Source organism: Anoplolepis gracilipes, chromosome 3 (genome assembly GCF_047496725.1).
Source record: "Anoplolepis gracilipes chromosome 3, ASM4749672v1, whole genome shotgun sequence".
NCBI lineage: Eukaryota > Metazoa > Arthropoda > Insecta > Hymenoptera > Formicidae > Anoplolepis > Anoplolepis gracilipes.
In genome coordinates, this window is record NC_132972.1 from 14,532,334 (window position 1) to 14,551,346 (window position 19,013).

General features: G+C 31.7%; 1 protein-coding gene across 11 annotated transcripts in view; it reads right to left on the reverse strand.

Moving 5' to 3' along the window:
* Positions 1-19,013, reverse strand: part of LOC140663336 (UPF0489 protein C5orf22 homolog) — a 244,223-nt gene that overhangs the window by 171,930 nt on the left and 53,280 nt on the right. The window contains exon 4 of one of the 11 annotated variants that reach the window (XM_072887398.1): positions 15,721-15,895. The exons of the other annotated variants lie outside the window; for them this stretch is intronic. Coding sequence (XP_072743499.1) covers positions 15,892-15,895 — 4 coding nt within the window. The 3' untranslated portion in view covers positions 15,721-15,891. Of the gene's footprint in view, positions 1-15,720; positions 15,896-19,013 lie in introns of those variants that run through there. 11 annotated transcript variants of the gene reach the window in all.

Sequence of the window (19,013 nt, forward strand, 5' to 3'; positions counted from 1 at the left end):
GCTTAAAATTAACCAATTTTAAAATTTCAAAAATGTTTCAAGAATGCTTCAAATCAAGGAGATTGTTTTAAAATATAAAATTTATTACAATTCTTTGTAAGAACCAAGATTTTTAGATTATTATAAATTTTTTTAATAAAAAAACGAATAAATTCAATAAATTGTTAAAAGACAACTATTACTATTGCAAAAATAATCAGCATATATAAATTATAATGCTTGACAAATCACGTGAAATTGATGATGATTGCAATGACGAACAAGATTCATAAATAAAATAAAAAAAAGAAAAAAAAAGAAATCGGTTCGACCGCAATTATATACAGATCCTCAATTACCATTCCTAATTACATCGATTAAAGAAATTACGCGTGTTGTGCTGATATCGTCACTCGAAGATTAAAGAAAATGAGTCTGTCCTGAAGAATTCTGATCGCGCGATTGATCATTTATTGACGTCGGTGCGTTTGATTAATCGTGTGGTGCTCAGCATTACACATTCTTATTTTCTATTTAAAATGACCTCTATATAAACAAAACGATCGATTCCATGGCGTGCGATCGTTCACATCTAGTTGAAACATTGACGCGTTTTCTGTGTACCGTTATTAAAAATGAAAATACTGTACTGATGTCGCTGTAAATATGGCATCGACGTAATATGATACGGCGCGAATAGCTGCATAGATAATAATCGAGTTATGAAACCTGCAAAAAAAAGCAGTATAAAATTCAAAGTTGTGCGATTATTCATGTGAAAAGGTAATAAAATTTGCAAAACAATGAGAATGGAAATTTTTCTTTTACATCTCGTCATAAAATTAAAGCTAACGAGCTACATCGAGAATTTGATCGAGAATATATATCTATTGAATATGTGTCAATTTTAATTTTTGCAAAAACGCTATAAAATCTCGCATAAGAAATTCTCGTAAACTTTGGAAAAAAATCGCAACTCGCGGAATTAATAGAAAAAGAAAAACTATACGCTAAGAAATCACAGACAATTACAGACAATTAACGAGCTCTTTCAGTGGATGTAACCTACATGTAACAATTATACACCATTTTCGCGATGTAGATAGGAAATAAATTCTCCTTAGCGAACTTGCGCATGCAAGACGCTTAAGATTCAGCGACCATAGTTGGTATAAAACTCACGCTACGAAAGGGAACAATGGGACTGGCTAGAAATCGCTCATTGTGCCCGCGAACCGGCAAAAATAATCATGAAAGACCGCGAGGACGGACGAAAGGACGGACAATAAACGGGCCCGCATTGCCCGACTGCCTCTCGTCGTACTTGGTGCAAACGGTTTCCTGATCTCAAACACTCGTCGTCCGTTTTGCATTTGTGCTCTCGTGCCTGTGCCATTCTTTCTTTCTGACCCAAGTTTCCGCCACAACAGACTCGGACTCTTTCGCGAATAAAAAATTGTTCCACCGACTTATACTATTATTGGCACAGCACAATAGATGTTACTACATCATTTATAAAAATTTATATATGTTCATACAAGAAAAAAAAGTCTCAAAAATTTATAAAAATAAAATAAAAAAAAAATCTTTCAAGTAAATCTTTATACACTGTTCTATGAAATAATTTTATACTTGTCAAAAAATTATGCGCGCATGTCATTCCTACTGTCGAAATCATAACACTAAAATTATAAATATTGTTTTCACATTAAATATTAATTTTCTCCAAATTAACTTGATCAGTAAAACTAACGTTATATCACAATTGTAGGGCAAATAGCTGTACAATAGCAAGGAAAATTTTGTAGAGAACTTCCGTTATCCAATTAAGGAAGGAATCATAAAATAGAAAGATATATGTGCATGCCTTGCCGCAATTATTGTAACAACGATCTGCACTCTTTGTCAGTTAATTTATATCTTCGGTAGAAGAAAGCTAATATACGTCGAGCTATGAAGACATAAAGTCGGTAGAGTTCATGAAAGTAAATATAATTTAAGCCGCAAAGCACCAATTATATTTCATAATTTACAAATTAAACATTAATTTAACAGTGAGTTTTTATTATTAATATATGTGTATGTACAAAAAGAGAAGAAAAAATCGAAGTATCGCTGAATGCCATGCAAGAAGATTGTGACGATATCAAAAATTCCGTAAGACGATATGTTTATTCCTATCCGTGATAAGTTTTATTGCCCGATAAAAATATCATCATTGATCGAATAAGAGGTCGATCGAGAAAAAGCAAAGCTGATCGGAATCTACGCGATGTACGAGGAATGTGGGTAAACAGATATGATTTTCACGAGAAGGATCAGAAGGATTTTAATGCGCAACAATTTTTTTAAAGGTAAGCGTCGCTGTGATTTTTACGAGCAGCCGATCCTCCGCATAGGATCTAATGAGGTGAAATCATCGGTATAATTCACTGAACGTTGAATACTAATTATATATATACGGTCGTTATTAAATAATTGTCCACGGAAAGAGACGCCCAGGCCAAAGAACACTTTTACGACGCTCGTATGTCACCCGAAGCACGTGAATAAACGCAAAGAGACCAGAGAGCATTGGTAAGAAACTGTCAATTTTCGTAGCGTAAAAGGAACAAGACATCCGCGGGACTTTAATGTCTGTATGTTTCCCACGAAGTTAATATATCGTATGTATGTGTGTAATTAATACCGGAAGTCTTATATTTATTAGAAAATACGCGTGTTGTGCTGAAAGCGCGCTTAGTGTTTATTAATCAACAAACGCGAATATTTTTTGTGTATATGTGAAATTTTTTCTCGCACGTTACCGTAAACTAAAATCATTTTTAAAAATTGCTTTTGCTTATATTTGACGTATGATCATTAATGTTTCTCGTATCGATTTTCAATAATACTTCACGCAATCTTTTTAGCTTTGGATTATATCGGTGGAGACAAAAAAATACCGTAAACGTCAAACGAAATAATTTCCAGCGTTTGTGTCCACTTGACAGCTGTAACATTTTTACGGCAGTTATTAAATCTCTAACTCGTTTATATTGCTTCAAAGATCTATTTAGTATTTTCCTTCGTGATTTAACGCGACGCTCTGATATTTTTGCATCACCATAAGAATAATTCTTTGTCGTGAGGCACTTAACATCGTGACAAGAGAATAAGTACGTAGCAGTCTAGAATTTATTTATCGTAACAATCGTATTTATCTCCCAACATTGTTTGTAATTCGTGGATTGAAGAATTTCATCTCGGTTGCGCGAGAGAATTCTTCGCGATTATGTCAATACTCAATAACGTTGCGTACTCTTGACAGGATTATAATAATCGCGAATAATGTGAATATCAATTTATACGAAGAGATAATTGTAAAGTAAATACAATATCGTCAATAAAAAAATCTTTTAAAAAATTTTGCAATCTAAGCTGTGTTTTATTGCTGCTATTTTATTAATACACAAATGCATTGTATACAAAAATTATTATTATATTTAAAAAAATAACTCGACAAAATTTTTATATATAAAATAATATCACAATATTCAATATATTACCCCTTTACTTGAATAATAGTAAATATATTAACTTTTCATTTCTACAAAAAACAAAGTTGCGATAGATGAAGAAATGGAATTTTTACTCCTTATTAACACGTGCGATATTCAAATTACAAATCTTAATTTTTACGACCAGTGTTCTTATCCACATATATCGTATATAAATAAGATATTGTATGAGCTATCGACGTAATTAAATGATAAGTTTAACGAGCAAGACGATAAAAGACACAGTCCTTTTTCATAGCCATTGTAAAAATTTATATTTACATATTCAAAACGGAAAGAAATCTTAATTGTCACTAATTAGAATTGAAACACACATATATATTAATTAACATGTGTAAACAGTAGTAATTGTCCTTTTCGAGATTTTTAACAAAGATGTTAACTCCTTAATTAATTTGTTTGTTTAAGTAACTCGAGGAGTATCATTGTTTAAAATATGTATTATTGTATATGTAAATATATATTTATGTACTTATGATATAAAACAAATTGAAACAAGAGAAACTGAATCTAAAATAATGAAGAAAAATATTTAAAAAAATAATAAAGTTTATAAACTTTATAAGTGAAAAAGAAGTTTATTAAAAGAATTAATTATTTTTATTATGAAAGCAGCAGAATGTCTATTCTAATCTTGTAAAAAAATTTCCTAAAAATTCCTTGATTTTCCAGGAAATTTTCAAAATTGCACGAAATATGCTATGCGATAATCGTGACAAAAATTAATTCCGTAAATAATACGTAATAAATTACTCACGTAATAAATTATCTGACTGTCACAAAGCTCGATGCCATCCCAGGCTTCTCTTAATCCTTCGTGGCATCTTTAAAAACACAAAACATTCGCGCGACATTTTGCACGACACTCCCGATTACGTTTATTGATATACACAAAATCCATATCAAACTAGTATTTGTACATTGTTGTTTAGCGTGCGTATTTTCCTGCTTGCGTGTCGCCGCACGAATGATAACAAAATCATCACGCACGGCGCGTTTATACACATGCAAAAAATTCGATGTGTATGTTTTCGCGGATTAGGTACGTATAATGAAACAAATATTCGTCTTTCAATTCGACACTCATTCACGCACTCCTGTGTTCACTCCTCCCCTCTTCTCGCTCAATTCGAATTACCATTTCCGACAAATTCACGATTATTAGACACGTTCCTTGATACTCGCGTATCCGTCGAAACTTGGGTATTCTTCGAAATGATACAGATGTACGTTGCGACGTTCGTTAAGCAAATGCCCGTCGAAATGCCACCGATTGCGACAAATGCATGCGGAACAAATCTGTCTCGAGACTATCGTCCGTTCATAAACTTTAATCCACTCCTGATATACACGATATTTGTCCAAAATTGACGAAAATGACGACGCAATCACGACTCGACTAAGCTCAGCTCAGCGGACACCTGTCACAGGTGCTGCGCCCCATACCATAGCTGACCTCTGTAGCGTATAAATGGTTCCAACGAGCGCTATACGCAACACAGTTGCATAATACCAAGTATGAGAATCACTCCTTTACCTCTACACGCTACAGAAATGATCCATGATATGTGCGTAATACAGTGTCCACGGAGCTGATAAGTCGAATCTAGTAAAGTCGTGATTGCCCTGTGTTGTCATTTTCGTCAACTTTGAGCAAATATCGCGTACATCCGGAGTAGATTGAAATGTATATATATATGTATATATAATATAAAATTGCAAATATTATATAGGGGAAGGAATATTGCAATTACTTAAATATTTTAATACACAATCAAATACATAATTGTTAACAAATAATAGAACAAATACATAATTTATCATATTTATAATATGTACAGAAAGGGTCATTAATGCCTTTACACATGAATTTATGCACATATCGGAATACATATATTTTTCATATATACAAAATATATATAAATATATTAATATATGCATAAATTCATTTGCACAGACATTAATGATGTCTTCTGTAAATCTTTAGAATATGTATAGAAAGGATCATTAATGCCTTTACACATGAATTTATGCACATATTGGAACACATACATTTTCCATATATACAAAATATATTAATTAGTGCATAAATTCATTTGCACAGACATTAATGATGCCTTCTGTATATATGCAAAATAAATTTATTATAGGCGAACGGAGATACGAGTGTCTCACCTATTGTATATATATGGTATCTCGAACAATTTAATTTGTTTCATATTATAATAATTTTTACGCGTAGAACTTTTTATAGAATTATTGTAAAACTTTCAAGCGCTTAAAATCTGGTAAAAAAATGCTTAAACAATTGACAGCGGACAAAATAACCATTGTGAACTTGGAGTCTCAGTTTTTTCTGAGCCATTTTTCTGTTTAATAGCCAGATGTATTTGTTTAATCAATCAAGAATTCTAAAATTATTAAAAATAAAACCAAAACTCATCAGAATTAATGAAACACTAGTTTCACAGCTGACTGTTAATAATAAAGGCAAAATTATCAAAAAGAGAATTTTCGAAAATTCCCTGAATCTCAATAAAATTCCACAAGGCTTTCCATAAGATTTTTCTAGATACAAAAGAAATTCCTGAGAATTTCAATTTTTCCATGTTTTTCCAAAAAGTAGAGCAGTAAACAAATCATAAATTCTACAATAAACTTAGCATTTATTTAGGAATGGATAGTTAAATAAATTATAAATAGAAACTGTAAAAATAGTATCAAATATATATTAATGCAGTATTTTTAATTCATATAATATTATTTTTTTAACAGAAGAATTTATATATACTAAAATATTTTGTAAATATAAATTTTATATAATTTTTCTAATTTTACAATATTTTATAAATTTTTACAAATTTGAAAAAGAAAATAAATAATAATAATAATAATAGAATTTTTTACTTATACTCTCTATTTAATTTAATATAAAAATTAAGAAAAATAATCTCTACGATCAGAGATAAAAAAAAACCAATATGTAGATATTAGGAAATTGAAGCTAAAATATCAGTTTCAAATGTAGATTAACGTGTTAAATTAACTATATATTGTCATATCACGTACGTGAATAAAAATTCGCAAACAATGTACATTCGTTAGTGAAATGAATTTATATATCCCAAACGTCTTATATAATAGACATTATTGAATAGACGATTGACTATAGAGTTGTTCGTGAATTCAGAATTCGACGGTGAAATTAGTAATGATAATTCATCGCACCGAGAGAGAGAGACGGTCATTGTTCGTATACCAGCCGATAGATTTCGATTCTATTTTTCATCCAATTTGATTTTATTCAAAAACCGGCCGCACACGGTCAACCTTTGCACTAGGAACTGGTTTCTCATATTTTATACCTCGAGCTCGTGTTTAAATCCTTGAAAATGTTCCCATGAAGGGCTCAATTCACAATTAACTTTTTCAAACACTGATTTTGCATCGTGTTATTTGCTTGACGTCGTCGAATAAAAAAATATGGAATATACTCTTTATGTACATAAATGTGTCTATGCTATAATATTCTACCTTCTTTATGATTTCACACATAAACTAGCGTTGCCGTTACAATACCAGTTATTTCGTATTCTATACAAGGATTTAAAAATGAGAGTGCTGCGATGTTATACATTATACATTTTTCGTGAATAAATTATCAAGATACATATTATCATATCGCACTGATCTCTTAGTCATAATCTCTTATAGTCGATAACTGGAAGGCAGTTGTTACTGTGCATTGGAACTCGGCGTGAATGCCGATACATACTTCTTAGACCGATTTTTGCTGACATAAATGACACTTGCGTTCGATTCTAATTGACGATTACGCAACCCGTCAATCACGTTTACTCGGGGATTAGAAAGTCGCGATTTAAACAATAGACATCAGCGAACCGATGAAAACGTCAACGAGAACGCAATTCTTTAAGCGAGCACAAATCAAGAATATCGATACTTAGGCGAGAAATACGTGTCATGAGTGTATTTACCAACGGCAGATTGTCTCGTCGATCAGGTTTGATCTCGACAGTGTACGGAAAGGCGACGCAATCTCGTGTCGCGCCAGTCCAAGGAATAACTCACACGGCAAACACAGTGAGCGGCAGAGCGAGAAAAAAAAAAAAGAAGAAAAGATCGACGAGCCTAGAGCGCAATTAGCGAGAAAATGAACGGCCGTCGTGGCGAAAGCGGTTAAATCAGTCTGGACGTTTACGAGCGGCGAGATTACGCACGGTCAGAAAATTCCCGACTCGGTCATCTGCGTCCAAAACGGCTGCAACAACCGCGATCGTTAGGTTTCGTAAAAGGTTGAGGGATCTCTCTTGTCTAACGCCAAGCGACATGAATAAAAATGATAATGGCGTAACGTTGAGGGATGGCTTTATATTACAAAAAGACTGACCTGTACATCGCGAACATTTTCACATATTTTATGGAAGGCGAAAAGTTATTCTATTTCTGTACGTAGCCATCACATTCTTTCTATATTTTATATAGAATTATATTGTTTAACAAGGTAAAAACTGTCAGTAGTGCAAAATTAATAATAATTCTTTTACGCGAATTATTTCGCTATATACAAGTACTATAGAATATTAAATGTGAGACACCATAAGGCCTAGTATTCGTTTGTATATATTTTCCGAAATATTATAAATTTTATATATTTTAAATAAGATAAATAAAATTAATAATAATAATTATAATAATATTTAATATTTAAATAGAAAAGAAGAATAAAAATATGTTTGTTATTTTGGATATAGCCTACTAAAATTTAATATAGACTAAACCTCGTGTTTTCTCACTAGCTGCAAATTACAATATCAGAAGAGAAAAATCATATAAACTTTCCTTTGTACTAAATATTGAAATAAATGATTTTTTTATATATGCCATGACTCGCATTCAAATTAGCAATATACATGTCTCTCTTTTTCATTACAATAAGAGCACGTTAATCTAAATATTCTACATTTCTGGCAAAAATGGACTTTTGAATTTATCAAAATTTACAGTAATTTATTAATTCACTAATAAAAAAAAAAAAACCAATTAGCATATTTTCCGAAAAGAATTCTTCTGCAACAAAAATATTATTAACTCTTACTCCGTATTGTTATTTTTGGCACCTTCTAACTGTACAGGTGGGTCAGCGTATTTTCGATAAGTTTATTAATATGTAAAAGTGTTTTTAAAAAATCTGAAAAATCTGAACCTTCTTTGAACATTCTAAATAAAGACTAAAATAATAAATTTAAAAAATAATTTACTTAAATATATTATTTTATGATTATTTGTTTTCGAGAAATTGACGTGGTTAGAAAAATCACGGACAAAAATGACCCACAAATACGGAATATGGGTTAAGTATTGGTATATGGTTGTTTATTCACTAATGGAAAATTGATAGATACATACAGATTATATGCTTTAAAGAAATTTTCGACGTTATTGCAATCGTTTTGCTGAGATCTAGCTAGCACATTTCTAAAGGTATAACCGCGAGATCTGCCGGTGACTTTTCACTGATGTCGGCGATCTAACCGAAAGAGAGAGATTAGAAATCGCCGACGACCGGCGGCGCGTCCGAGAGATGCATAGTCGCGGTCTACGTTGTAACAAATCTCGAAGAGATTTCTCTTATCTTTGCGTTGCGCACGCGGATCTCTGGCGTTTCCGCTTGCGGGAACACATCAGTTGGATGCGGCGAATCTCATGAGCGGTACCGCATACGTGTTTACGCGCTTAAGTACGCTCCGCGTACAGCTGAAATGTGAAGCCACGTCGATCGTAAAGGGACCCGTAAGAACCGGAACGAGTTTACAGCCAATAATAATTTTCTCAGTCGATGCGGAATAATATCATAAACGGTCTTTCCATGTTTACGATAATTCTCGAGGCGTTATCCCTCGACCGACCGCCGTTACGCATATTCGCGATATGCACGCAGTTACGGACTGTAATAATAATAATATATCCTCGCATATATTTTTCAAGATATTTCCAAGTTCCGGCGATACTTAAGACAAGATTCATGTGGCTGCATAAGAATCGTCCACCAATAGAGTGTAACCGGTAGCTGTACATAATAAAAATCTCGCTATTATTCATAAATTTTAATCAAACTCTTTTTCAATTAACTACGTAAAGGTTCCTGCATTTCGTTTGTTAAATTGGAAAAGAGAATCACTATTTATCACTAATTATATATATTTTTCTATATATTTTATATGTTTTCCTCCTTCAATGAAATAATAGTAATAGAGTTAGAATAATATAATATAATGAAAAAGCTATTAATTAAAATGTTGATTTATATTATATAATGTTTATATCAAATGTCGGTATACTGTATGCAAAATTAACTAACACATTTCTATTCTTTTTTTTCTACTAATTAAATTTATTTTTATTTAAAGTGTTTATGTTTTATTTTATTGTTAAAGTTGAAAGTTTTAAATTTTAATTATTACAATTTTATCGTAGTATAAATATCCTATAAGTCGAAACCTCGTACTACTTGTACCAAATACATATTTTAAGATTATCGGATTAGTAATCGGATGAGTTCTCGTATTTTAGTCGTTAAAGTTAAGTTTTATTTATCTAACTACTGTAAATATTGTACTTTACATATCGTAATACGAGAGAATATTTGTTGGATACTCTGCTAATACAAAATAATAATGCGTATTTAATATACATTGACATCTTTTATAATTAAAACGATAAATAATGTTTCTGTAATTAGCTAAAATAGCTCAAAAAAGCAATATCTGATGTAAAAATCCGTCCTTCGAAAAAGAACCATCTATCTATTTTTATTGTTTTTAATTATATCATTATAATTCCAAAATGACTAAAGATGATGCCTGTCTTCTAAAAGCTAATCAAGATTTCGCGAGATATTTAGAACACTAATCTTATCATTTGTCAGCATCCCGTATCCCGTTATAAATTTTCTAAATTTATAATATTTATCCAAATTGGAACTTGTTTCTTATCGATAATAGATGAGAAACTGGAATTATAAAATCATCGATTCCATTATTGAACTAGTCGAATGTCAGCTAGAATTAGCAACTGAAATCAGATTAAATTTTCATGTTGATAGGAAATATGTTCACTTAAAAGGAAAAAAATTTCATATGTAAATGCAGATGATTATTTATATCTAGGTATCGATGAGACTTACAAACTATGTATATTAACTCATACTTTGTAACGTTATTTAATTATAACTTTAAAACGCAAATAATATCTTCTGTGTAAATACATTCATATTTATCATAATTATAATAATACAATTCATAATATGTGCAATTCATAGTCGAACATATTGGAAATCTTATGCCAATTAAACACAATGCTTAAAAACTATTATTACCATTATGTCAATAATCAATCGAAATTATAAGTAGTATAATAACCAAATCACATTTAATAGCCACTTGTTTTAACCAATTATGTATTTAGAAGAAGAAATAATATATATTCAAAATTGTATTTATTCAGAAGTATAATATATATAAGAATAAAAAATATTTGATTAAAATCTTATCGTATGTACGTAGCATGATCGATGAAGTTTTTCTATTCTACAATCTATCTTGCATATGCATACTTTGATCTTAGATAATATATATGCGCATTTGCACGGATATAAAATGTCTCGTATGTAATCAAGGATTAGGAGCGATTTTATAGCGGCACAGCGATTTAATATCACATCTCAAAAAGAGTTTGTGCGCATTAAGCGGGAATATTAGCGCTCATTAGATCGGTCAGGCGTGAGCAAAGCGAAAGCCACGCTCGTAATCACACAGGCATTAATCTTTCGTGTGATACGTTAATTATAAAAGGAACAACGCGACGCATAGTTTATCGAGTGACAGGTTGCGCGTTATATTCGAAACGCATTAAGATTTAACCCCGCGAAACCTTTCGCGGCTTAACTTGCGTTTAATAAACCTACGCGCCGCGTCGTTGCGAATAATCCCATAAAATTGAGGTGTTATATCGATAGTGGGACAATTTATTGCTAATTATTTCTATCCGCGGTTGTGCGGGGGATCACCGATGTAATAAAGTGATTTATGGCTATAATCCGTCATCAGCGCGCCGATCCATACGCATGTAATTGAAGGTATATAAGTGGGATGAAGATGTTGCTGGAACTAATTAATAATAAGGGAGTCTCCATGTTAAACACGTGCCAAGAACAAATTGGTCCTGTACGACCTGTTGGCCCGCACTAAGGAATCCAATTAGTGGGAAAATCCACGACGAACCACGTGCTTCGCTATAATCGCAGAGAAAAGAAATTGAAATATATAAACGCAATTTAATACTCGAGAAAAGTGCAATGGAGGCAAGAAGATCGAATAGAAAGATAAGAAGTATCATCCGTTAGCAGAAAATAAATACAGATGCAATGACGCAATAATTAAGATTTAATCTCCTTGTATTCCTTGTTTTCTTTCCGTCAATATGTTTTATTTTAAAAAAGTGTTTTTTAAAATCCCCATATATAAATTAAAGTTACACTAAAAATCACAATTGTATGCTAATAATCGTTTAGTTGTAAATTTTTACATAAAAAATTTTTTTATTAAATTTTAAAAATTCATAATAAAATAATCTATAAAGTGTTTCGAACGTAAATAAATTCCAGACATTTTTAAATGTTGCTCTCTCGCTTATATAGAAACACTCTGATATCTAAATGTTTTATATACATACAATTTAATAATTTTTTGTGTTATATTTTGCTAATAAAATTATAAATAATATAGTGTGATAAATATATATAATTATAACTTGGCATATATATAATTTTTTACTTTCTACTTTCATTTACACACATTATTGAAAAAGTTAAATCAAGTTGAAATGCAAAAATTGAATTCTATCAGTCAGATCTTGATTGCTTTTCTCACGTCACCTCAGTTCTGTACGGATAATAATATGTTTTCAAATTTTTCTTGTAACATGAGAAATTCTCCCAGACGCATAAATGAAGCGGCATTAATCTGGCGTCATATATCACCATGTAGTTGGCGTTTCCCTTCCTACAACCAGATCGTTTATTACATCGAACGAATAGAAAAAGTGGAACGAGCGGAAAGAAAGCGGACAGCGTTCCCGTAATAAACTTTAAGCTTGACAAACAAATGAATGGAAAGATGTTTACGCTCTATTTCGCGCTTATTCGGAAACTATTTTTTCTGCTTGAGGCAAAGTTACAAAATGCAAAGTGTTGAAATTTTCTCCCATTACGTTAACAAACATATACTGAACTTTCATTTTGAATGAAATGCAAAAAATATTAATCGAAAATACCCATATATATTCTTTTTGTTATACTTCTTATGTAACAAATATGAAAATTAAAGTCCAGAATCCGTCAAAACTGAGAATGTGAGTTTTAATGAATTCGAACTTCTTTCGAGCATCTCATGTGTTATAATATTTTATATATTTTGATATCTTTATTAAAAACACAAGATAATATTATGTTTATTGCGATTAACTCGAATGTCTCACAAGCAGAGAATAATATTTTCAAGAGATTTCAAAATTTAATTTAACGTACATATTTCATACAGACATATATATAGTTAAGTATTTCATCACGTGGATCATCACATAATACTAAGTAAAAATTTATCAAAATAAAAAGAGGAGAAAAGGAAAAATGGATAAATAGAGAAATGAATAGTGCAAAATATTTGTGAATGGACGAGAGTTATAATCATTGGGGTCGAGGTCTGGACCTACCCGAGGCATCGCTGGACGATCTTGCGAAAGACTAGTCGCTTCAGGAAGTGATAAATCGTTAGAACGCGATCGGTTAATCAAAATTAATCAAAAGAATTGCATTCTAATTTATTATTGCTATCTTTTACTGCCGTGATAATCTCCGAGTATCTATCATGTCAGAGAAGAACAATTGTTTTCTTCATGTCTAAGCTTTGTAGCTGTAACACATTAAAAAATGATGAGTGTAAGAAAAAAATTCATTATTCTGCAGAAAACCTCGTAATCCTTATAAGAATGTGTCTTGCGTTTTATTATCTACTTCATGATAATAAATAATTTAATTTGATTTTATGCTACTTACATTTGAGGAAGGAAATAAACAAATTTACATTTACAAAAATGTCGAAACAATAACGTTATTATTAAACATTCCTCTCAACCTAAGCATTTATGTACTTGCCATAAAATAATTTACACGGACATTTACATGGCGTGACAAGGTGCGATTGCATAAAATTCCGCGCGTATGTACACTGTACCGCGAAGAATCGTAAACATTCCTCTAAGCCCGACGTTTCATTCTTATCTACGGGCGTATCAAAAAGGTGACGCGTTGCGAATGGCGAACGAGGAAAAGTCTCTCCTAGCGCGTTCGGTTCGCCGCCGCCGCCGGATGACAAGATAACCGAAGTGAGAGAATTCCTCAAGGTCGACGAATTCCACGGATAGCGATCAGTGGAGCGTGCATATCGATGGTGCTAAATATTTAGACCGGATGTCTCCGTCCCGCAGCGTGCATATCAGTCTGGTCGCTACGTGTCAGTTTATAATGTTCGCATATAGTATTATAAACATCGTGTACGTACGAAACAAACGCGCCGACATAATTTCATCTGTCGACATACTAAGCCCTGATCCTGATAGGCGCTGTTATGACATAGAGTTTATAATGATATTCCGTTTCTTTTTCACGCTAAAAAATTGTTTTTCTAAAATAAAATATTTTACCACTCTAAAAATGTATTTTGTCATTTGACTGTGATTACGTCCGTTAATATTAAGAGAAATGTTGATATTTTTTTCTTAACATGATAATAAATAACATGCAGGATGTTTCAGATTCGTCGTGTATATACTTACTTTAATCAACAAAACTCGATCATCATTTATCACAAATGTAGACTGAAAAAATATGATCCTTTTTGTCTTATAAATCTTCACATTCATATTTGTAATTCAAGTTTTATTTAACGTTTATTGCCATCAAGTATGTTAATAGCAATATACATATATTAAAATTAAAACTATTATATTATCTAAAGAATTTGTAGATAAAACAAAAAAAATATAGATAAATATTTTAGCGAATTAAAAATGAGAACGAATGAAATAAAATATAGCATGACCTGTTATATAATTGTAGGAAAATAATTCTCGATTTTGATGCAATAAAATATGGCTCAATGATAGTGCGTATACATATTTACTGCCTAATAGAATCTTGCGTAGAGTGCACACAAATTGCAAAATAAAATCCAACGATGGAAAATCGATTCGCTCGCGGTAAAACACTCCTTCCGGCGCGAGTAACATTCTCATTTATCACACCTGCGTTCAACACGACCGACTGTCGCACGTGCCCACAATACACGAGCGACGATATCCGGGAAAGAAGACGCGCCCGATTTACATTTTGATTGCAGAAACCAAGCCGAATGATTCATTCACGTCTTTAGTTCGTTTTTCAAGAGTTCATCGCAGAGATACGCCGATAAAATGATTTGACAAACTAGATCAGAGCATCGTCGCCAACAAAAATAGGTGCACCGATAATTGCTTTATTAATTCAGAAAATGCTAATTGCGTAAATATTTTTACAGCGTGCATTGTCATAATAAATATAATTTTATTTTGTCTTTATTATTATTTCTCTTTCTTTCTCTCTCGCACAAATCGTTCAGGATTGAATGGACATCGCGATAATTATGTCTAAAAATAGATGTTTAATTATTATTGCGATAGAAGAAATGGTTTAGAGATTAACATTTGTAAATTGATTTATAAACAGAGAGTGATAAATTTTGTATATGTAGCATAAGAATAAAATATTCAAAGACATATTAATTGTTTCGTGCACTTGAAGCATATATATATATATATATATATATATATATATATATATATATATATTACGTGGATATATATATATATATATATATATATATATATATATATATATATATCCACGTAAAAAATATGAAAAATTTTTAAAACAAAACTGACAATGAACAATAATTAATAACTAATTATTCTCCATTTTCTGTTTTTGTATTTAAAAAATAATTTAACCGCGTTTTCTTTTTATCTTATTCATTAGCTTTTTACTTTATTTTATTTTATTATTAATTCAAAAATAGTAAAACACGCAAAGTAATTTTAAATGAGACATTTACCGATAATTAATTTTTCAGTCAGTTGATAACAAGCGAATCCACAGTATGAGAGTTTTCACAGAATCTCGTTTTCTGATCTCCGCCGGTCGTATCATGCAACGTACAAATGCATAGATAGATTAAACTCACCTGCAATAGAAAACAGGTTACGAGACGATCATTTACTTTGCAATTATACATGTAGGTATGATCAAAATATCATTTCCCTATATTAAGTAAATGGATAAGATTCTCAATTAATCAATCCACTCTTTTTAATTTAAACGTCTTTTTAAGACGTCAAATATTGATTCGTTTGCACGCAAACTTATTACATTGCATAAATTATACAACTTTCATGGACAGTTGTTTCTATACAATAACTGTGAGCTAATAATAAATATGATAAAATTGTAAAAATTACATACAAAAAGTAGAGAGTTTGATGTCTGTAAATTCTATCAAAAATTGCATATTCCTATTGTACTGTAAGTTTCGATAAAATATTATTATTATCTAATATTGCGTACTTATATATAAATTAGAAAATTATATATAAATTAAAAATAATACTTGTAATACGATATCTTACAATCTATATATGTATCTAAATACTTCCCACAAAGATCGCAACAATAACAGGATGTTTTTGACCAAGCAGGAAACATAACACGTAAAAATTCTGCAATACATTTACACATTTATTATCAAGAAACAATATAACATACATCATTCCGATCTTCTGGGTCCAGTTACCTTCTTGTAATGCACCTAATTAAAATTTAATTCACGCGGATCGTTTCAAGATTACTTTCAGCTGTTGCAGGTGTGTGTCATGCATCCGTGAAAAAAAAGAAAAATCACGCAAACATGTCGATGCACTGGATCGGTAAATTTATAAAAAGCTTCCTTCGACAATCGAGGCAATCGAGGGAAGTGCGGCATTAATTAATTACGAATTCGGTAATTGCAGCAAAAATGGCCGACTGGGCGTGGCCAATCGATGAGGCATCGCCTCGAAAAAATCCATCCCCGTACATTTCCCCGACACCCCACGCTCCGATTCACGCGACGAGAATTTCCTGCGTTTCGAAACATGCGCACAAAAAGTGTACATATATATGCTCAGAAGTTGTAATAATATATTACTTGCAATAATAATATTATAAATACAGACTTTTAAACATCATAAAATTATTTATCATCACTGAAAAAGTGTTATGGACCATTTCCACAAACTTTAATTAATGTTAATCGAAAGATTTAACTTATTGTTAGATTCTTTATTTTTTAGAGATAGTATAATCGCTTAAAAATCTAAAAAAAAAAATTATGAGTCAATTTATCATTTATTGACTCTATAAATATCCGCAATAATCGATGTACAACATTGCGTTGCATTAAGTGTAGTTTTAACTTTGTTATTGTTAATGAACGCGGTAACACGCATAAGATATTGCGTTATCTAGTCTGCGGATACTCTGCATAAGCCATAAGTTTTATATAAGTGCATTTGAATGTATCAGATTAATGTAAATGCGTGTGATTAGCTTCGTGTAATATATTCGTGATGATATTCATATTAAAATCTTAATTTTGCTCCTTCCAATACGGTGAACGAAAATCACTAAGCGCAATATTATAAAAGATAAGATTTGCTGTATATAGAAAATCACGACTTTTTGTAATCATATTTGCAAGATATCGAGCATTAGCTGATATCTTTTAATATATAAAACGGCTGATTTAATTAACACATGCCAATATGATAATTTTATTATAAAAAATTTAGCTACATAATGTATGTATAGCTTGCGATTTTCTCGTTCACTTCTTATATATATATATCAATGACAAATTGTAGAAATAATTTCGCTGTCTAATTTTTATTTATTCTATATATCTATCCATATATTTATGTATATACTTTTAATTATTTAAATCAGAAGTTGTCGAAATTAAAAGACATAATTTTAAATGTAAATATAAAAAATACCAGATATACAATAGAACACCCTTAAAAATTATTAAATATAGCATATTTCATAATGTTAAGAATTAAGATAATACAAAATGATCTGCCGTAAACGTCGAGTTTCTTCCAAACGACGCAATATCCGTGTTGTGAGAAAATTCATCAGTATTCTCCCCTCCCAGACTATCGTACAATTTTGCCGATCTGATCACGATCAGAACCCTCGCACAGACAGTACTCACATATCGCCTGCAAGGAGAGGCACGCCATGAAATCGCGGATTACCGGTACCATAGTACCGCATTGCGATATCAGAGAACACGGGTCTAACGATGATTTACAGCCGGCTTAAGTATCAATGCCAATGGTGTGTTTCGGTAAAAGACTCATTTCCGCAATGCCATCTTGTAGGCTGTCTCGCATCTCGAGAGAAAATCTCTTCCTCTCTCACAGGACGCATTCTCGCCGTTTCCTCGCGCGAACGCACGGTTTCGCCAAGGTTTCGCGTGTGGCACGCGTGTAAATATATTTATACTCCAAAGAGGTGCGTCTATCTCTCTCAGAGCATCTGTGTCTATAACGGGACGCTGCATCGTGCACGCAACGCACGTTGCACATGCATACGCGCCAATTCGCATCTATGCTTTTTCTCTCTTTCTCTCTCTCTCTCTCTTTTTAAATTATTTTACAGCTCGTAAAGCTCGGAGCAAAGAATACATTGGCGCTAACGAGAGAGCCGAGTCTATCAAGATAATAAGGATTACGATCTCCATCGAGACTGTAATGCACTTCTTAAGCGCATGAAGGCGCGGCATAACTCGCGACCTGGTAATGAGAGAGTGCAAGGAGGCAAGCAGCCATCGGAAAAGATTAGTCTACATTGGTCTCGTTACGGTTTTCCTTTTTTTTCCCGCGACTCGCTGTGTTATCATAACTAACTAAGCGATTGTTCCGCGCAATGGGAAAGTCTGCAAGTCTTTTCCTTGCAAGGGGAAGATAATGGCCCGGCACAATCCTTTTTTTTCTTTCGCCATTGCTTTTATCTATGAATTCTTTCACTAAGAGTCTATTCTTTCATTAAGAATCTAATTATATCTTCTTAATTTATACTAAATATTCCATTAAAATTTATATAGAAAGAGATAAAAAATTTCTCTCTTTCTGAATTTATATTTATATTTTTTTTAGACTCATGTATAAAATTATCGCAAAAAATTGAAAATTATATAATAATTTAAAAAATCGTCTTAACTTCTTACCAAGATGTATTTAACGCGAATTTTTTTTTTTTTC